Consider the following 22,229-nt stretch of genomic DNA (forward strand, 5'->3'; position numbering starts at 1 on the left):
TTCCTCATCTGAAAAATGGGGACAAAACAGCTCACAGCTCACGGGGGTTATTTCTGAGGAATGAGTGAAATAATCTGAGCAATGGTGCCAAGCAGACACCGGCTGTAATTACTCCACATAAAAGGACCTGGAAATCTGGAGTTGAGGTTTCTACTCTTAACACGATGAGGGTTTTGTTTTATTCTTGTTGAATTATGCAACATCTCTTGTCCTGACCTTATTATTAGTTTTTTACAGTCTATGACTATCTCTTGTCTATAAAATAGCCTTGGTAGGGGAATCTCCTCGTGGCCCAGTGTTGACTGCTGAGCACTTGGGTTCAGTCTCTGGGCAGGGAACAGAGATCAAGCTGCATGGTGCAGCCAAAAAAAAAAAAAAAACAGCCCTGATAGTTTGTTAAAGATGCTATTACCGTTTTCCTTTTTAGCAGAGCTATGCAAAAGGAGCACTACTACGGTTTTAAAATACTTCAAATTTCTCCTAAATCAGGAGACCGACAGTATAGTAGTAGGCTTTTCTACTGTCTCATTTCCTTCTCTGCATGACTGTCTTACTATTTTTTTTGGAAGAAAGGATGTTCTTGCTAGGGTGAAGAGCCCTGATTCGAAACCTTTCAAACCAGCGCAGCCTGTGAAATAACAATGCTAGAACAAAGCCACCCCCGTTCCAGTCCCAAACATACCAGGTGATAAGCTACAGACTTCAATATAGGTGACAAAAGCTACAGCTGCAGTAAATTTTTTTTAGGGTAGAAATAGGGTGCAGATGCCCAGGATTTGTTAAGAGGCGTGATTTTGATGCAGTGAAGCCCATTTTAAGTCAGAGCCAGTTTACAGAGGTGTAGCTGATTATTTTGAATAATTAAATGGTGTCAAAACCAGCTGTGATGAATAGCACTGGGGTCTCAAATCATAAATAATTGAGAAACTGGAGCTGCATTTGATCATCCTGATCAAATTCTCGTCTCGAGAGGATGAATGTTTGTCCGGAATACCATCAACATTGTTAAATGCCTCAATATTCTTGCTCAGTCATCCAGCCAACAGTCAATTGAACTAAATCACTCGAACACCCCCACACATGTGCTGTCCTCATGAATGCAAAATGTCTGACTTCACACCATGTGCTCCGTACTTGGACAGGCACCTTTTTTTGGGTCAGCATCTAATAGCCGCATTAAGCACTTGACATGTTTTTTTTTTTGCTTTTTCCAGGAAACATATGACTCTGCAGAATACATCAGAGGGGTCCTTCTCTCTACCACCTTTGCTCTGCTTCTGCTCCAGAAATAAACAAAGAACCAAAGAGCTAGGAGAGGGATTTCATTTAAAACAAGTTGTCAATATAATTGCCTTTAGGATGGCCTTCAGGGACTCCCAAATTTGCATAGAAACAGGGCTTCTGGTCTTCTTTTTTCTCGCTCCTTCTCTGTGCGAAAATAATTGAGCCTCCCAGCCGTATGGCTCCTAGGTGATCTCCAAGGGCTTCCCTTCCATTATTGCGAGCGAGCCCCTGGATCAGTTTTGTGAAAAGAGGTGGGCAGGTTAGCACCCTCGGCGTCATTTCCATTTTAAAGGAGAAATGAGACAGAAAGGAACTGACTTACCCACAAAGCTAGAAGACAGCTGAGCTGCCACGAAAACTTGGCCCCCTCAGCACCACTCAAGCTGCCAGAGATGCGGCTCAGTGAAGAAAAGGGCAGTCTGTTTAATAGCTCCCCATTGACACCCTGTCACTGCCGAGCTGGCACGGGACCCGGAGCTGGCAGGGGGGTGCGTGCTGCTCTCTACCTTGCTTCCTGCACGCCAGCTCTCAAAATCAGGGGGCTGTGTTCACCCGTGTCTCCTCTCCACGGCTTAACAATCGCGAAAACAAGAACAGTCCACTTTTGCACGGGCTCAACTGTTAACCTAGCACTCTCCGGGATGTTCATCATTCGTTTCTGCCAATAGGCTGGGGTAAGAGGTGATTGCCATTTTCAGGTCACTGCCATTTTCAAAAATGAAGGCCGGGGGGTTGGGGGGGCTCCTGTGGTGGCTCGGTGGCGAAGAACCCGCCTGCCGGTGCAGGAGACACGGGTTCGATGCCTGGTCCGGGAAGATCCCATGTGCCGTGAAATAGCTAAAGCCCGTGTGCCCCAACTACTGAGCCTGTGCTTTAGAGGCGGGGAGACGCGACTACTGAAGCCTGCGCGCCCTAGAGCCCGTGCTCTGCAATGAGAGAAGTTGTCACAATGAGCAGCTGGTGTATCTCAACTAGAAAGTGACCCCTGCTCTCCATAGCTAGGGAAAGCCTGTGATGCTACAAAGACCCAGCACAGCCAAATAAATAAAAAAAATCATAAAGAAATGAGGAAACGGGGTCAGAGGTGAAATGACTGACTCCAGAACGATGAAGATGACTACTGGTGGAGCCGGCCTCTGACTCCTCAGACTGACAACCTGCGCTCTCCCCTACACCGCGTGCCCCCCAGAACGGATGTGGAGTTAGGAGCCTGTCCTCTGCACGACGACCGCTGTCCCAGTGAGAATGCAGAGGACAGAACCCGAGTCTGCCTCTTTCCTGCCACTGAGCCTGTTTTCTCACAGAAGTGCACGTTCAGGAGGTGTGCAACCAGCTCTCCTTCACCTCACTTGCACTGGGAAAGGAAGGCCCGTGAGAACGCTCAGTGTAAGGCAAAGAGAGCCAGTTCCCACTTTCCTCGGTGACTGCTTTTGTGACGCTCGAGATACATTCATTTTAAGTTTACACACAAATCCCCGTAAAAGAAGAGTTAGCTTTCTGGAAAGTCCGGTTTTGAAGCATACCTCAAAATCCTCGGAGAAGCCGTGCTGGTTATTAGAATAGAGCTCACCGATGTGTTTAACAAACTGTTTGACAGGAATGGCTTCCATGTCATCTGTGGGAATAAAATAATATTCAGAGTCACACAGAGTCCTTTCAGAAACAAATGACACGGATAAGGGAATTCCTGAAGACAGGTATTTGATTTCTGCAAAGAGTGATATAATTGTATCACCTGAAATAGACGTCTTCCAGAAAAATGCCTTCTCTGGATTTACTTGACATTGGGGTCTCATTATGATTTCTGAATGCCTAAAAGCTAAGTATGGTTTTAAAAATGGTCTGTAAAGAATTACCTTTAGTTTTCATATTCAAGGCAATTTACGTACTTAAATCACCACATCATACTTTTAACTAAAACTGAATTTACCAAGTGTACTTGTTTGTTAAGAAATGTTATCACGACCTAGGTTTTTCAAGAATTTGCTATTCAGTGGGGTCCAGACTGAAGTTGGAACAACTCAGTTCTGTTTCTGATCTTTGAAGTCTATGCAATCTTTATACACAATCACAGTCACAGACAGGTGCCATTGTACCAGCTGGCTTTGGGTACACTGCCATCTACGTTTACGTGTTCACAATTTTCGTGCGAGACAGCTGTGTCCACACAATGCCAAACAACCAGTTTGATGGAATTAACCGGATTTTCTTTTGGTGTTGACAGAACTAGGTACAAATTCGGGAAGACTCCACATTCTAATTTATTTGTAATGCTGTCACTTCAAAAAAGACGGTTTCAGTTTGTCAGCCTCATGAGTGTTTTACACCGATTTACCCAGCTCCACTCTGCACCTTGAGGACGGCCGGAAAACAACCACACCCCACTCATTGGAGCTGCCCAACAATCCCCCTCCTCTCCTTCTCTTGCCCCTCCCCCGCAAATATTTCCTTTTAAAAATACTCTGCTGAATTTGAGATAAACAACAGACATGACATTTACTTTATTCAGAGTGAAAGATCTTTGGCAAACGCACAAACATCTAAACTGCCACAGATGCTTTTCTTAGCAAAGGGTATGAAGATCTGTATGTGTAAATGAGGTCCTACTTTGGCAAGAATGTTATAGATCCAGGCTTGACAATCTGATTTCTCTTCATCTGGTGACAGTTAACATTGACTATGTCATTCCTTCTCGACTTTCTTTCGAGAGAGCAAAGCTCTAAGGGTGGCTTTTTGCATCTATTGACATTTTCAAACTTGAATCATTCCTAAGAGGAAAAGAAGTGTCTCTCATATACTTTGTTTAAGGAAGGTGACTTATAAACGTTCATAATCCAAACTGCTGAGTGCAGAAATGTGACATCAAATAGGGGGTGCCTTGTAAGTACCAATTCTTTCTGCGTGAACCATTAAAGACCTAATCATTTTAACAGGCCTCCTTATGAAAAAAAAAATTGCCAAGTTATTTACAAATATTTCAGGATTGAAGATGTTCATGAATATGCAATCATTTTGCACGCCCAAGAAATCTATAGCGCCCATAATGATGTAACCGGCATTAACAAAGTGAGCTGAGCCAAAATCCTTCCCCGGAATATTTAGCAGAATGCACAGTTCAAGAAAAATTTCCCAAATTATCTGATCACTTCACTTAAAATGTTTAGAAGTAAGCAAATTCTATAATAAAGATCAAGTGGCAAAGAAAAGATCTTAAGTTGAGAAAAGGACTAATGTGTACAAAACTGGAGGGTGTCTAAGAGGTTAACCCAAGAATAAACTCATCTTTGAACAAGAGGCGACATAAATAAGATGGGACACAACCTGGCCCCACAAACACTCCAGCCTACAGACTACACGCAACACTTTTCTCCTATTTATTTTGAAATGAAAGACATTGCATGAAAGACACTGTTTCCTAAACTGGAGTGACATGGTAAATAGTTTAATAGGTTGCATGCCTGAGTCCCTTTGGGCCGACCTGAAACTATCACAAAACTGTTAATCGGCTATGTGCACTTGTGCTCAAGTCACTTCAGTCGGGTCTGACTCTTTGGGACCCCATGGACTGTAACCCAGCAGGCTCCTCCATCCACGGGATTTTCCAGGCAAGAATACTGGAGTGGGTTGCCATTTCCTCCTCCAGGGCATCTTCCCGTCCAGGGATGGACCTTGCGTCTCCTGCACTGCAGGTGAATTCTTTACCTATACCCCAGTACAAAATAAGTTTAAAAAAAAATAGTGTAATATGTTGAAGGCTACATTTATTCTGTAATGATAGTTTAGAACTGGAAATCCCCAATAAACTTCAGGTGCCATGATTAAGTACATGGACTTCCAGGTAGCGTTAATGGTAAAGAACCCTCCTGCCAATGCAGAAGATATCAAGAGATGTGGGTTCCAAATCTGGGTCAGAAAGATTCCCTGGAGGAGGGCATGGCAATCCACTCCAGTATTCTTGCCTGGAGAATCCCATGGACAGATAAGCCTGGCAGGCTACAGTCTACGGGGTCACAAAGAATCAGACACAACTGAAGCGACTTAGCAGGCATGCATGCCATGATTAAGTACATGGACTCTAGTTCAAAATAAGACTCTAGTTCAGCTTCAGAGTTATTTTACTCCAAGGTACATACCACAGTGTTTTAAAGGGCAGAGTCCTGCTCAAGTCACTAAAAAAAAAAAAAAATCACTTTAAGGTTAACAATTTATTATTTTTTCCTAAAAATGCTCAACTATACTATCTAAGCTAACACTATACATGCCTATAAATCAGTCGGTCCACTCCTCCCATGGTTAGAGGCAGCAAAACCTAGCAGAGCTCAGTTCATGAACTGCATATGGAAATACACGACTCATTAGTCTCTCACATTTGGTTCTTTATCCAAAGAAGTCTCATCACAATCCTCTAGGTTTCCAAGCACCACCAGTAACATCACAAAACTACCAAACAACCAAACAGAAAGATACATACACACAAACATGCGTGGTACAGTGACCACCCAGATAACACATTTTTGTCTTTCAATCAAGATAAATGAAACTGAAGGGTCGTAAATCTTTTTTCCTTTGATATTAAGATAAATATAAGGCTGAAGCTAATTAGAAGTCCTAATAGTTTTCCTCTTACACTGGTCTTCTATTAAATTTCTCTCAACATGAGCCAGATAATTATAAAATTACTCTAACTAGCCAGAAGGCCAAGCAATTAGGACAGCATTGTAGACCTATCTGCTCAGTTGAGATCTGCAGAGAGCCTGTTACAAGAAGATACCCATCTGTGAGATGTTATTTCCACCTATACAGCCGAGTTCCATTAATAAATGTCCCAACTATCAGCAGCACTAACTCTGGACCAGGCACCTTCTGTGCCCTTTATGTGCATTAACATGTACTCATTCCTCCCAGCAGCCCTAAGAAATAGACACTGTTTTCATACTCATCTTAAGAGTTGAAAACACAAGCTTGGAAAGATGAACTGAAGCCTGGTGTGTGGCGGTGGCAGCTGGGTACGGAGCCAAGGCAAAGAGTGCTTCTGGTGGGAGAGAGCGGCTGTCGTCTAGGTCACAATGAAGGGGAAGCCACTGGAAGAGGTGTTTGCTGGGCCCCTAGGACCCAGCCAGATATTAGTGAGATGGTGTCTGCTCAAGGGCAACGTGTTCTAGTGAACAGAAGAAAGTGAGAGCAAGAACCATGGGAAATGACAAGGTGAAGACTGCCAGTGTCTGAAAACGGGTGGGTTTGATAACTTGGTGACTGGGGAGAAACATAACGAACAGGAAAAGAGCTGGAATCAAAATGAAGATGTCTTGGGACTTCCTTGGTGGTCCAGCAGCTAAGACTCGGCATCCCCCAATGCAAGGGGTCCAGGTTCCATCCCTGGGCTAGTCAGGGAACTAGATCCCATATGCCACAGCTAAGAGTTTTCGCATGCCACGATTGAAGATCTTATGTGCTGTAATTAAGACCTGGCACAGACAAATAAATAAAATGATTTAAACAAAAACAAAGATGGTTTCACTGACTACAGGTTAGATGTTGGGTTACTATGAAACAGTGAAATGTCTAATGATAGAGTTGAAAGAAATGTGAAGGAAGCCCTTACTGATTGCCAGGGATTATGCTCAGCCTTTTGCATACACGTATCTTCACCAGGACCAGGCACAGAGGATGCCATCATCTTCAACTTACACATAAGGAACCTGAGGCAACTTGTCCAAAGCGACACCACTGCTAAGCGGCAGAGCTGACATTCGAATCCTGGTGTATTAAGCCCAAAGCCTGTGCTCCCATGTGATGGGACACACCGCCTTCATTCTCAGACCACGGGTGCAAAGAAAAGCAAGAAATTAGGCAGAGTGTCAGTTAATCTAATAAAATGTTACCACACAGTATAATTTTGTGCCAATATTTTTAAGTATAGACCTTTCAGAAACCAAAGGTTTAAATAAGGCAAAAATGGGATAACTACTATCACCACTACATTACCCTATTACAAAATACTTGATACAGTCAGTTGAGGATAAGGAAAAGTGGGCTTGCTGGTCTTAAATAATATTATTTATACTTTTCCCCAAGATTTTAGCCTTTTGTGGTTGGAATTAAATCGAGCACATTAGAGGTCCTTCATTTTGGTTAGTCCACAACAAAACATCCTTATGTACCACTTCTGATGAAGCCTGAAAATAGTTTCTGGTTTGTACGCATCAAAAGCAGAGCATTGTAAGAGGCTGAACCTCTACTGAAAACAAAGTATGAAGGTGAGAGATTCCAAGAGGGAGAAAAGAGCTGGTTAATGTTTACCTCAAATGCAAATCTGCAAAAAATAGGGAGAAATGCATAAAGAAAAGCTGCTTTTACAAACTAAATGTCCATTGACAGATGAATGAAGAAGATAACGGTATATATACACACACACATACATATACACACAAGGGAATACTGCTTAGCCATAACAAAGAATAAAATTTTGTCATTTGCAGCAACATAGATGGACACAGAGATTGTCACACTGAGTGAAGTAAGTCAGAAAGAAAAAGACAAATACCATATGATATTACTTACACGTAGAATCTAAAATGTGATACAAATGAATTTGTTTGTAAAATGGACACAAAGTCACAAGACAGAAAACAAACATGCAGTTACCTAAGGGGTAAGAGAATGGAGGAGGGGGATAAATTAGAAGTTTGGGACTGACATATATACACTACTATATATGGAAGGAATAAACAATAAAGTCCTACTATATAGCACAGGGAACTATATGCAATATCTTGTAATAAACTATAATGGAAAAGAACATGAAAATGAATACATATACATGGGTGTGTATATATAACTGCATCACTCTGTGAATCAACTACACTTCAATAAAAACAGCAAGAAAAAAAAAGTTGCTTCTAAAATCTGTGGTTATATCTCTCTTGTGCTTGCATGCTCAGACCCATTCCATTAGAGAGAACTCACCCATGCTAAATTTGCAGGCTGTTAGTATTAAGGAGCAACAGATAAACCAAAAGGAAAAACTCAGCAATTTTTCCTTTGAAATTCCAAAGAAAAAAAGTCAGCACTGAGGCGGTCCCTGGACGCCCACCACAGGGGGGCGCTGCAGAGGGCCTTGCCTAGCACCCTGCAGGGCGCGAAGGGTCTTTAGCCTGCAACTCTGTCTAACTCTGTAGCTCTTATTCTCACCACGGCTGGAATGCCTCCTGAGCATCAGGTACGGCCGGAATGCTTCCTGTGCATCAGGTACACAGAGCTAGTAAGTGGAAAAAGCCAGAATCAGCAGGCCTGGTAATACAGGACCTTACCTCTCTGTGACTGCTGTCCCTCATCTAATTGGAAATCAGAACCAGCGAATTCAGAGTGCTATGCAGAACAAACTGGAAAACATAAGTACTTAGCAGAGAGCTTGGCATTTAGTAAGTGCATAAAGCTATGATTTACTATGAGGTGAGAATCACTATGCATACGAGATCCTATGATCTAGGGGCTAGGAGAAACAAAGAACCTGGCCAAGGTCCACTGTCATCAACTGGCTGGGCCAGGCTGAGCCCAAAGCTGGCTTCTTGGGCCTTAATGTGACCTCTCTAGGTCTTAAATTGAACATATACAGTGAGAGGGCAAAAAACCTTACAATACGTGTTGAAGTTCTCCAACAAAAATGGGCTGAAATGAATCACTTTGGCTTCAAAGTTTTAAACTCTGGTTTACCTGGAAAATTCACACTGATATTCTGGTCACCCTGAAGATACCAGGTAAATAAAATACCATGGTATTTACCTTCCTGCCTTCCAAGATGCTTCGCTATGGGGCTGACTGGCCTCACGTCTGTTTCAGAAAATTATCGCTGCGTGTTTACTCTGGCAGGCTGTGGCATACATATAAATTTACCACGAACATTCCAGAAGGCCTTCAGTCACTTACTGAGGCCAACCTGTGCGAACTTCATTCAACCCTATTCCAACCAAATCTACATGAGGGCAGGGAGAGCCCAGTACTTGGGTCCAGTTCAATCACACGCAGGCATCCCCCTGACCCCAAGCCCCATGACTGGGCTGTTTTCAGGGACTGCTAAGCACCCCTGTAAGTGGACAGACCTTACTATTGAGAACTCATCCTGGCTGAGGAGGGATCAGCCTCTCATCTCAGAAGCCAAGTTCAGGCCTCTCTCTCTGGTAATACCTGTGTCAACTTAAGCAGATAAAGCAAACAGTAAATACGATTATCGAGATTTCTAGCTCCTGATTTAGGACACAATAGATTTTTGTCTAAATCAGACTCTTAGGATGCAAGGAGTGCTGTGGAGATGAGGACATTTTATTTCCTGCCATAAAAAAGAAATCTCTTTTCATTTATGACACAATGAAGTCAATAAAGAAAGGGCTTCATTATAGTCAAAAGACCAATGAATCTCCTTTGGAGATAATCTCTGTATAAATAAAATATGCCAACAAGGTTGGTTTAATCCCAAGGGTTTAAACTGCATGTTTAAAACCCCTTTATGTGTTGGCACCCTGCTGAAGCCAGTGACCTTCAAATTATTAAGATGTGTTTTAACTGCGGGAAAGGCACGAATCATTTCTGGATTTCTAAACTAACGGTTAGCAGCAACATTTTGTTTTGTAATGTTCTTGTTAGAAAGTTAGATTTTCTAATTTCCAGAGAAAAACATTTATAAGGACATTTGTGTTTGACAATAGGCACATTTGCAAAAGCCCTTTCAACATGCTCTATAAACGGGCTAATTCAATGAGCTGAGTTCTGATTTTAAAAAGCTACATATGATGAAAGTCTAAAAGAATAAGTAGCATAATACACTGAATATAATTTGTAGATGACATATTATATATAATGCTTCATTAATAACTAGAGTGAAAATGTAATTCCTTAATTAATAACTGCAGTGAAAATATAACGCAAGCTTGGTGTTTCAAAAGATTACCCCAAAGGTGGAAACAGATTTTTAAAAATACTTGCAGATATTAATATCAATTTAATAATAATATGGATCCAATGCCATGGCCTCGGTTCAATCCCTGGTTGGGGAACTGAAATCCTGCAAACTGCACAGCGTGATCAAAATAAAAAAGATGATGATCTTAAAGGACACAAGTTTGTGACTACTTCAATATCTTAGAAGACAGACTACTAGAACGGGGCTGATAGGTAGGTCATTACATTCAATTATGCTTTATCTTCCCAGAGCAACAATGGGAGATCAGTAAGCATGGAACAATTGATTTTGAAAAGCCATTAGTGGGATGTATGAAGAGTCAAAGCCCCTTTAATTCTCTTGAAGAAGTCACAGTTTAACTTATCTGGAAGAAGACTGCATACTTTTCTCAAGCATTATACACAGAGCAGATTTCGAAATTTAAAAAATTTCATGACAGGGACTATCCTGGTGGTCCATGGCTAAGACTCTTTGCTCCCAATGCAGGGGACCTGGGTTCAGGCCCTGGTTAGGGAACTAGAGTCTGCATGCCACAACTAAAGATCCTGCATTTTGTAACTCAAGATCCCACATGCTGCAACTAAGACCCAGCACAGCCAAAGAAATGAACGAATTTTTTAAAAAAAATTTCCTAATAAAAGAATTGATGTCACTTCTCTAGTGATTGGAACTGTCTGGTAAAATGTTTGCATAAGGAGTTCTCTCTCATATGCCTGGCTAACCAACCTTTGCTGCCACATTGGGTTTATAATTTCCACACTGTACAGGATTTAGGTGAAAAAAAAAAAGTCTTCATTCTTACAGCACTATCTTTGCCAATTAAATCAGGACACTATGAAGAGTCTAAATTCCTAAATTCCAGTTAGAGCTAGTAAACCTGATAACTCAAATTTCCTCAAAGGTTCCTATAAACCTCTGTCTCCAAGAGATGAGTATCAAAAGGTTATTTAGCAAAGCTTTCCTTAACCTTTTGTCTATTTTATAATATTTTTTTAAGAGCCAGTGTAACTTGCTGGTTCTACTTATGCTTTGGGATTTCAAGATCAGAGCTGTTTATCCGTGAATTTGCACCACAGCAGAATCATCCAAAAGTCGGTGATTTAGAGTCTAAATTTATTCAATATTCAACATGTTTCTGAGCCGTTCTCCAAGTCATTTTAATCACACAGCCCTGGGACTTCCCTGGCAGCCTAGTGTTTAAGACTCTGCGCTCCCAATGCAGGGGGCCCAGGTTCAATCCCTGGTCAGGGAGCTAGACTCCTAGACTCCACATGCTGAAACTAAGAGCTTGCATGCCACAATCAGAAGAGTCAGTATGTCCCAACAAAGAGCGAAGACCCCATGTGTGGCAACTAAGACCTGGAGCATAAAAAGTAAATAAATAAATCACAAATTCCTACTTGGCACAGGGAATGGAGATATTGGGGGGCGGGAGTCATTTTCTTAGGAAAGAAAAGAATAAAGATGACTAGGAAACAGAGGAAATTTTTTTTTTTTTTTAATTTTGGATATGGAGGAAACTTTAGCAGAAGAATGATGAAATGCTCTCATGGAGGATGAAGGAGAATTTAGTGGAAAAGCAAGTGGTCAGTGCTACTGAAAGAAGAAAATCCAGAAAAAATTTTAAGAGAACAGTCACATGTATTTGAAGATGCCTTGATTTAAGGAAGCAAAATCCAAATGAGGCTGAAGTCCTCAGGTATCAGAACTGTCAGAGGAACATGCCAAGAGGTGGCAGAGCCATTTCTAAGCATCTGTGCCTTGAAGTCACACAGAGAATTCCAATGCTAGCCCACCATTTATCCATGCAACCTCGGGCAAATTAAAGGATATCTCTGAGCCTCGGTTTCTTCATCTGTGAAATGGGGGTATGGATTGCACCACTTTCCCTAAAATTGATGTTAAAAAAAAAAAAACATAAACCACATAGTTTTGATCAATAAATACTCAATAAATATTAGATGATGATGATATTTTCTGAGGAAGGCTAAATGCAAAGTAAGTTCTAGGATCAGAGTATGTTACACATTTTATAATGATGACTTAGGGACTTTACAACAGTTCAGTAGCTGAATTTTCAATCTCTGTTGCCCACACTTCAAAACTGTGTAATGGTTCAGTTTACTAGTCATTGTCTGGAAATATCTTTTTTGAAAAATCAGTGATAGAAAGGGAGGGGTTCAAATGATGAAATAACTTAAGTTGATACATCTAGGACCTAGAAGTCTTCCTGTTAGGTTTCGAATATGGACAAATAAGTGAGATCCAGTGGGCAGAGTATTCCATATTAGTTCTATAAATATCCTACTATTTTTAGACATAAAAACAATTAGAGGAACTTCCCTGACAGTCCAGTGGTTAAGATTTCATCTTCCGATCCATGTTCATGGATCAGAAGGCGAAATCTTAACCAAGTATACTACCTAAAATAATCTATAGATTCAAGGCAATCCCTATCAAACTACCAATGGTATTTTTCAGAGAACTAGAACAAATAATTTCACAATTTGTATGGAAATAAAAAAACCTCGAATAGCCAAAGCAATCTTAAGAAAGAAGAATGGAACTGGAGGAATCAACCTGCCTGACTTCAGTCTCTACTACAAAGCCACAGTCATCAAGACAGTATGGTACTGGCACAAAGACAAAAATATAGATCAATGGAACAAAATAGAAAAATCCACACACCTATGGACACCTTATCTTTGACAAAGGAGGCAAGAATATACAATGGAAAAAAGACAATCTCTTTAACAAGTCGTGCTAGGAAAACTGGTTAACCACTCCTAAAAGAATGAAACTAGAACACTTTCTAACACCATACACAAAAATAAACTCAAAATGGATTAAAGATCTAAATGTAAGATCAGAAACTATTAAACTCCTAGAGGAAAACATAGGCAAAACACTCTCCGACATAAACCACAGCAGGATCCTCTATGACCCACCTCCCAGAATGTTGGAAATAAAAGCAAAAATAAACAAGTGGGACCTAATTAAAATTAAAAGCTTCTGCACAACAAAGGAAACTATAAGCAAAGTGAAAAGACAGCCTTCAGAATGGGAGAAAATAATAGCAAACAAAGCAACAGACAAAGAATTAATCTCAAAAATATACAAGCAACTCCTGCAGCTCAATTCCAGAAAAATAAATGACCCAATCAAAAAGTGGGCCAAAGAACTAAACAGACATTTATCCAAAGAAGACATACAAATGGCTAACAAACACATGAAAAGATGCTCAACATCACTCATTATCAGAGAAATGCAAATCAAAACCACAATGAGGTACCATTTCACGCCAGTCAGAACAACTGCTATCCAAAAGTCTACAAGCAATAAATGCTGGAGAGGGTGTGGAGAAAAGGGAACCCTCTTACACTGTTGGTGGGAATGTAAACTAGCATAGCCACTGTGGAGAACAGTATGGAGATTCCTTAAAAAACTGGGACTAGAACTGCCATATGACCCAGCAATCCCACTTCTGGGCATACATACTGAGGAAACCAGAGTTGAAAGAGACACGTGTACCCAAATGTTCATCGCAGCACTGTTTACAATAACCAGGACATGGAAGCAACCTAGATGTCCATCAGCAGATGAATGGATAAGAAAGCTGTGGTACATATACACCATGGAATATTACTCAGCCATTAAAAAGAATACATTTGAATCAGTTCTAATGAGGTGGATGAAACTGGAGCCTACTATACAGAGGGAAGTAAGCCAGAGAGAAAAACACCAATACAGTATACGAATGCATATATATGGAATTTAGAAAGATGGTAACGATAACCCTATATGTGAGACAGCAAAAGAGACACAGATGTATAGAATAGTCTTTTGGACTCTGCGGGAGAGCGTGAGGGCAGGATGATATGGGAGAATGGCATTTAAACATGTAAATTATCATATGTGAAACAAGTCACCAGTCCAGGTTCAATGCATGATACAGGGTGCTCGGGGCTGGTGCACTGGGATGACCCGGAGGGATGGGATGGGGAGGGAGGTGGGAGGGGGGTTCAGGATGGGGAACACATGTACACCCATGGTGGATTCAAGTCAATGTATGGCAAAACCAATACAATATTGTAAAGTAAAATAAATAAATAAAAAATAAATAAAAATAAGGGGTTAAAATCCAAAAAAAAAAAAAAGGATTTCGCCTTCCAGTGCAGGAGGTACAGGTTTGATCCCTGTTTGGGGAACTAAGATTCCATATGCCTCATGGCCAAAAAACCAAGACACAAAACAGAAGCAGTGCTGTAACAAATTCAATAAAGACTGTAAAACTGGTCCACATTAAAAAAAATGATAAAAATTAGATAATTCCTAAGGTAAATCATTTAAAAGGATACTAAGGAGGTCTCAATTAAAGAAAAACTGTGCTGAAACTTAATGAAATTACAAACTATGTTACAAATTTACTAAATAGGACTGTGTAGTTTTAAGAAAAATAAGGGATTGTGATCTGGTTGAAAGATTTTTAAAGAAAGGTCATATAAGGTAACTTCTTCTCAGTGAAGGGTGAAATAAGTTCTCTGTCTAGGCACATCCCCACGGAAGGCTACTGCTATCTATAAAAACCTGAGGAAACCCTAGAAGAGCCATCTCACGTTTGGTTTCTCCAGGTAAGTCCTCTAACACTACAGCATTTAAAGTCATTCATTCTCACAAATGTGTCACAGCTCATCAAGGGGATGTGTCTACTAGGATTTCCCTAGCAGTCCAATGGTTAGGACACTTCACTTGCAACGCACAGGGCAAGGGTTTGATCCCTGGTTGGAGAACTAAGACCTCACATGCCTTGTGGCGTGGCCGAAACATTAATAAACTAGGTAAGCAACAAGGATTTACTATATAGCACAGGGACCTATATTAAATATCTTATTTCAAAAAAAGGATGCATCTACTACGACAAGGGAGGTTCAACTGGATTCCGTGGATTTCTCAGTTAGTGGAGAATCTTACACCGTGGAATTGTTCCTTTCACGTATTTCTACCATCAGTGAGTGAGACTCTCACATTTAAATAGATATGCTGTTGGATTGTAAGGTTTTTTTTTCACTTGCTGCTAGGAAATGAAGCAGAGAACATTCAAAGAGCATTTCTGGTCTAAGACACCTACTCAGAGGTGTGGCAAAGTGGCCATGACTGATGACATTTTCTGAGGATTCCAGGGAACTAAAAGTCCTAAAGTCCAAGCCCAAGAACACAGTGAAGCCGGCTGTACCCAGTGGATGTGGATCCGTGCTTGGGACAGTCTTAACCTGGAGACTGTGCAAATGCTTGCTGTCCACAAGTGCTGGGAGGAATGATACCACGATTTGGGAAGGAGAGCATCCACAGCTGACAACTCTGGCTTCCATGAATGTTTCCAAACTGCCCTGACGTGTACCACCTCATGCAATCTTTAATATCCTGCTCACTTTGCAGATTCTGGAAACTAGGCTCAGAGAGGTCAAGTCATTGACCTAGGTTTCATGGTGGAGGCAGGGTGAGATCCTTGGTGTTCTGATTCCCTATCCAGGGGGAAAGAAACTGAAAATGCAAAGACAGTGCAAGAAGTATCTCACCACTTAACCTTTTAAAATGGATTTCAATCGCTTAGCTACGAAACAGCTGTGTTTGTTGGCTGAATCAATTCAGAGGGGAGAGGCCTCGGGCATTTTCCAGAGGTCAACACATATTCTAGGTGATGCGAGAGGAAAATGATTATACACGCACTGCTGCACAAATGCGGTAGAGTCAACAAAACTTATTCCATGGGGATGGGGGGCTGGTTCCTGTCTGCCTCCTCTCAGACGCAAAGAATGTAATAAAGGGTGAGGGTTAGTGGAGAAGAACAAACCTAACACAAAACCTACCCATCTGTATGGGAATTGTTTAGCAGCCACAGAACGATCCAGTGGGGGACTTACCCAGAGACTTTTCTGCTACCCTCTCACTGCTGTGTGACAAGCTTTAGTGAGAGAAGCTCACAGAATGGTGAGAACACAGCCAATTCCAGCAATATCTAATGTCTTAACCTATAGAGACATACAGGGCCAAACCAGTCCCCAACCATAGCTAGAGAAGACGTGCAAACAACAGCAGCGTTCCTTCTGGGGACTCAGAAAAGTACTGCATCTCCGAGCCTCATGGCAAAGGTCTTGAAAGAACTGTAAGGAAGCTTTGCTCATGTTCATCATTCATCCAGAGAGTTCGAGAACGCCTACCACGTGCCAGGTATTTATTCTTGCACTAAGAAGACATCCATTTGCCTTCGGGAAGCTCTCATTGTAGTTGGGGGAGACCACAAACCAAGTAAAAAGTACGGTGTACTAGATGATGAAAAAAACCATTCTAGAGAAGGAGGCAGACAGCTGGGATCCAGGGTCTGCAGGGGAGTGGGAGACGGCACCTCTGCTTACAAAAGAATGATGTCAAGAGGATCCGTGTACACACTGCTATATGTAAAATGGATAACTGGGACTTCCCTCGTGGTCCAGTGGTTAAGACTGTGCCCCCAATGCAGGGGACCCGGGTTCAACTCCTGGCCAGGGAACTAGATCCCAGGTGTCAACTAAAGATCCGACAACTGAAACCTGGTGCAGACAGATGAGTAAAATAAATATTTAAATAAAATGGATAACCAACAAGGACCTATCATACAGCACAGGGGACTCGGCTCAGTGTTACCTGGCAGCCTGGATGGGAGGGGAGTTTAGGGGAGCATGGATACAGGTATTATGTATGGCTGAGTCGCTTTATTGTATACCTGAAACCATGACAACATTGTTAATAGGCTGTACTACTCCATTGTAAAATGCAAAAGGATGAATGTACACAATTAAAATACGTGTTTCCAAGTACAGAATGCAACCCAGAGGAAGAACGCTCGATTCTGGCACAACAGGAGGAGGACTGCAAATAAAAATGATGGAGAAGTGAAGAAGTGAGTGTTAGCTGCTCAGTCGTGTCTGACCCTTTGCGACCCCATGGACTGTAGCCCACCAGGTTCCTCTGTCCTGGTGGAATGGAATCCTCCAGGCAAGAATACTGGAGTGGGTAGCCATTCCCTTCTCCAGGGATCTTCCTGACCCAGGGATCGAACTTGGGTCTCCTGCATTGCAGGCAGATTCTTTACCATCTGAGCCCCCAGAGAAATGCAAAAAACACTGGGGGCCACCTTCAAATCACTCACACCATCTATCAGAGTTAAGCCACTGACGAACTTCTCCCCTCTGTGGCATCAGCTAAGATTCACTAGTGTCCTGCCTGCAATGCAGGAGACCTGGGTTTGATCCCTGGGTCGGGAAGATCCCTGAAGAAGGGAATGGCTACCCACTCCAGTATTCTTGCCTGGAGAATTCCGAGGACAGAGGAGCCTGGCGGGCCATGGGCCATGAGGTCATAAAGAGTCGGACATGACTGAGTGACTAACACTTTTCACCAATCCCTACCCCAACAGCACCTGAGCATTCCCTATTTGTACCAAGGACAAATGAAACAGATACCAGACCAAGAACATCTCTCTAGACCCCCATACAGAGGCCTAAGTATGAAAACTTTCAACCATCATGTAATTATTTTCAGAGTAAGGAAGCTTAGGATAAAACTTTAAAATATATATGTAACAATATTTCAATTTTTTTTAAAGCAAGCACACACTGCCTGTCATAACAAAATTGAGTCCAAGTAGACTGCAAATACATAAGTATGTTTTCCCCTTTTTTCTACTCTTTCTTCCCTTTCTTCATGAGACTCTACATCATGTGAACTCATAGTCATCTGTTCTCTGAAAGATGATTTCATTACATGGAAGATATGTAAAGGAGCAAAGATTTCATTAAATTACCCTTAGTTAAGGCTCTCTTAGACTGGGCGAGCTTGAAAAGACTATAAAAATAATATTTTGTCATGGCTGTCACAAAACACTGGGAACAAAAAAGATAAACAATTAGCCCACTGGAAACAGGAGTCGTGTCTTACTTACCCGGAATAGGAATGATTGGAATACTTTCATTGGGGACCACCCGAGGTGAACTGCTATCTTCCACGTAGAAATGAGCTGTCTGAAAACATTTTCTGTGCAGGAAAGAGAGAAACAAACAGTGAGAGAAGAGAAATACACTTTGTCTGAGTTCACCATCTTTCAATTCTTTCAGACTCTCCCGGCTTTCTGCTTCACCCAGCACTGAGTACACACCCATGGGAAAGGAACAAGATACAGGAGGACGATGTCCAGCAGATTGGAAGGACCCCCCCCCCCCCCCGGCCCACAGCTGAAGAATATCCACTTTTTATTACACTGTACCCATCCTGAGAGTTAAAAGGGACAGAAGTTAGTCATGAGCCACTCAGACACATGAAAAGTTGGCGTGAACTGAGGAAACTTGCTGTGTGAACTGCAAGGATTAGCTCACAATTTTCTCCAATTCAACCTGTTCCAGAGGAAGAATTATTCGCTATTCTAACCTCTCAGCACCCAAGTTCACACCATACCTCGAACCCTCCCAAATGCAGTCATCGAACGGCCCAAGCACACAATAGCACCTCATTGTTAGCGCTCAGCGGAGGCCCCCACCCCGAGCCCCAGACAGCTCTCCACGGGGGTCAGAGGGGTTCCAGGGGCAAGCACCCTGGCCAGACCACATCAGAGACCCGCACCCAACGCTGTCGAGTGTCGTCTGCATGTCAGGGGTTCTGTCTGATTTTTACCTGGACTTGAGACAAAGCAGGGAGCAGACACTGGTCATCACTGGACAGGCAGGGAGCAGAAAAGCCATCGGCGGCTCGCTCAGCTTCTGCCTGCTGCCGCCGGCCGGCCCTCGGTGTTCCCGCGGCCACGTCACCGCTCACTGCGGCCCTAATGAGCTGCCGGAAGCACCGGCTGAATATTTAATGAGGCTGCTCAGCGTGAATGGCTATTGTGACCAGAGACGGGTCCCTGTTCATCTGGCAGAGGGGCTTCACAATAGCTGGCCCCACTGCTGGGTCTTTGAGACAAGCAGGCGGCAGCCTTCTGGTGCTTGGGGTCCCGGGGACCCAGGCCACTCCTCTGGCGTCTCCCAAGGGCCCCGTGTACACCCAACTAGAGCTTCACTTTTTCGGGGGTAGGCGATGGGTATCCCTACCACTGGAGTAAGTCAACTTTTCTTTGGAGTTGTCTTGGCTCTCCTGATTGCAAGTACTCTTGCGATGATTCTCTTGGGTGTCTCATGTTTCTATGAAGCCAAAGCAGAGGGGTTTGGGGAGAAGAGGAAATACCAGGGAACCTCAGAGAGTACAGGAGATCTGGTGGGAGTGAGGAAGGCTCTGAGTTCTGCAGATTATTGGAACTGTAGGTTTCCATGGAGCTGTTATAGCTACGCACAATCAAGAAGGATCACAAGTCTCAGTGGGAAATGTTTTCCTTTAAGCAGCGCCTATGTTCAGACAGGAAGTAGTTCTAACCAACTGCACGCCCAGGCACAGCTATGGAAGCAGTCTGGAGGGCTGCTCCCTGCCATGAGAGGCTCCGGAACATAAATCACTCCCTCTCCTGGCACACATCTCATGGGACTGCTCTCGCAGAGCACTGAACAATGGTTTTTTCCTATGAACTGCTTGGCATTTGTAGTATAAATAATAGAACACATTTTTAACTGCTCACCGTCTAGCTGTCTACCCCTAAATTTGGAAGGAACAGTCAGTCTGGCTTAAGCTACAAGGACATGAAACGTACAAAGTATTTTAGGGCTACGGTAGTGACGGGATCTTCTACTGGATGTGAAATGAAGCAGATTCATGTGGAAAAAAAAAAACCCATGATTTTGTGATTTTAGGTAATAGTTTCTGTTGAAGCTCTTCATCAAACTTTCTATTTCTCCGTGCCTGCCACCTCCATGTCCCTGTCCCCAGTTTACACAGATTTCCAGAATGTAACCTTAGAGTTAAAACACGGAGGATGGAGACTTTGCCAACCAGCTACAGCCGTAACCACCCAGCGTCATAGCTGAGGAGTATCTATTTTTCTTAAGATAGTGGACCACTGAAGTATTTAGTAGCCCAAAAAAGTACTGTATGATAGTGAAATGAATGGCCCAGGTTACCAGCTCATATTTGAACTATGCACAAAAAGGGGGGAAAAAAAGTGCAAAAAAGATACCACACAACAAAGAATTAACTATTCTAAGACCATAATTACACTACCTGATAGATTTCTAAAATACAAAGCATTAGTCAAAACAATCCTCATTGGCCAAGTGACTGTTAACATCAAACGACTTGGAAAGCACGAATTGACATGGCAGGTTCTTTTCCTGGAAGAAAACAGGCAGACGGTTCGCTCAGACCCTCAGTTACACGTGAGGCCAGAGGCTCCAGGTCCTCTTTGAAAAAAGCAGCATGGACTGAAGCACATCACATGCTCCAAGTGTGGCTGTTCATAAAGGATTTTCCCTGGGGCAAAGAACTCTGGGATTGCCAGAGAAGAGCACACTCTGCGGATGAAGGTCAGAAGCTCCGGGACCGAGGCCCCTACACCGGCACCCCGAGGCAGGTCACCGTGCTCTCCACCCTCACACGGACTCGGGTGGGCACCCAGCTACAGAACTCGGTGGCAAACGTCTTCCCTCGGAAAAGAGGTTTCTGTGGACCCAGGGAGCATTTATTAGGCACCCACTGCTTAGCATGGTGCATTCAGAGAACACATTCTCTTTCTGGGAGCTTTAAAAACACCTCCTTTGAGCCTGGCTAAGCATTTGAGTAATTTAGCGAATTATGTTGTGCACACAACTTTTCTGCAGAAAAATTAGGAACTATTGATACAAATGAAAAAAAGGAGAAAAAAAAATCCAAGTTACTTTCGTCCTTCTCTTAGTAATCTTTACTACTGCTATGTGTGGGGTGTATCATTCCACACTTTTCCTCATCTAGTGACTGTTCTTTGATCATTGACAATGACAAACTGGGAGCAGAACGATAAACAAAAGATAGACAAGGTCTCGCCCCCGTGGTGCTTATGTTCTTTCGGGGAAATCAACCACAAACAAGTAAACAAACAAAGCATCAAGAGCTATGAACAAAATACAACAGGATGAGGTGGTGATAACTGACGGGGGAGGTGAGGGAGGGGTCCTCCCTAACGAGGTGGCCTCAGAGCTGAGACGCGATTAAGGAGGAAGGGTCACGGGAAGGTGCAGCGAAGACCATGCCAGGCAAATCAGGAGCTGGTTAAAGAGCCTGAGCGCAGAGCGAGCTTATCCACTGCAGGAACTGAAAGGAAGGCATACTTAAGCGCAGGGACAGAAGTAGACCCAGAGAGGTGGGCAAGAGGCAGGTCATGCCAGATCCAAGGCCATAAACTTTGTTAGCATCTGTGAGCGATGGAAAGCCAACAGAGGGCTTTAATGCACAGACTGGAACGTTCTCCCTCACCCCCTTCAAAGCGCACGCTCTGGCTGCTGCATGATGAACGCAGTACAGAGCAAGAGCGGAACGAGGAGAGCCAGCAGGGGCCACTGCTGGAATCTCACCCACATGCCGCCAGGCAGACAGGTCTTCTAACAAAATGAGATCATGTTATGCAATCTCCTTGCTAACAAATATGAACTGACATCCTCAGCCTGCTTACATCTCCACTTTATGGACACACTACGCTGTTAGATGTTTAACTTCCTATTTCTTGAATAAGTGTTGGTGGGGGGGGCCTACTGTGGTCAAGAGACTGATAATTTTGCTGGGTTCCGGCCCCCTTTCCACTACCACTGACCACGTGGAGATGAATCTTCTGTGGGTACAAATTCTACACTGTGGGTTTAACACCTAAGAAAAGTGGCTGGTTCAGAGTCACTACCACACGACATTTTATTTGACTTGCTCATCTCAGAGAAGTCTCAGGAGACGTTTTTGGGGGGTTTTTGCCTCTTCTTTTTTGTTTTTTAAACCGTCAGTAGTAACCAGGAATTAAAAAAGTGAAGGGAAGTGATTTTGGAGAAGATGAAAAGAAAGTGCGAGTTTTAAT

At 42.8% G+C, this 22,229-nt stretch overlaps 1 protein-coding gene across 3 annotated transcripts in view; it reads right to left on the reverse strand.

The window, feature by feature from the left end:
- Positions 1–22,229, reverse strand: part of PTPRG (protein tyrosine phosphatase receptor type G) — a 747,715-nt gene that overhangs the window by 42,899 nt on the left and 682,587 nt on the right. For all 3 annotated transcript variants that reach the window (XM_043885370.1, XM_043885371.1, XM_043885369.1), the window contains 2 exons: positions 18,219–18,310; positions 2,808–2,899 (listed from right to left, as the gene is read on the reverse strand). In XM_043885370.1, coding sequence (XP_043741305.1) covers positions 2,808–2,899; positions 18,219–18,310 — 184 coding nt within the window. The remainder of the gene's footprint in view (positions 1–2,807; positions 2,900–18,218; positions 18,311–22,229) is intronic.

Source organism: Cervus elaphus, chromosome 24 (assembly GCF_910594005.1).
Source record: "Cervus elaphus chromosome 24, mCerEla1.1, whole genome shotgun sequence".
NCBI classification, from domain to species: domain Eukaryota; kingdom Metazoa; phylum Chordata; class Mammalia; order Artiodactyla; family Cervidae; genus Cervus; species Cervus elaphus.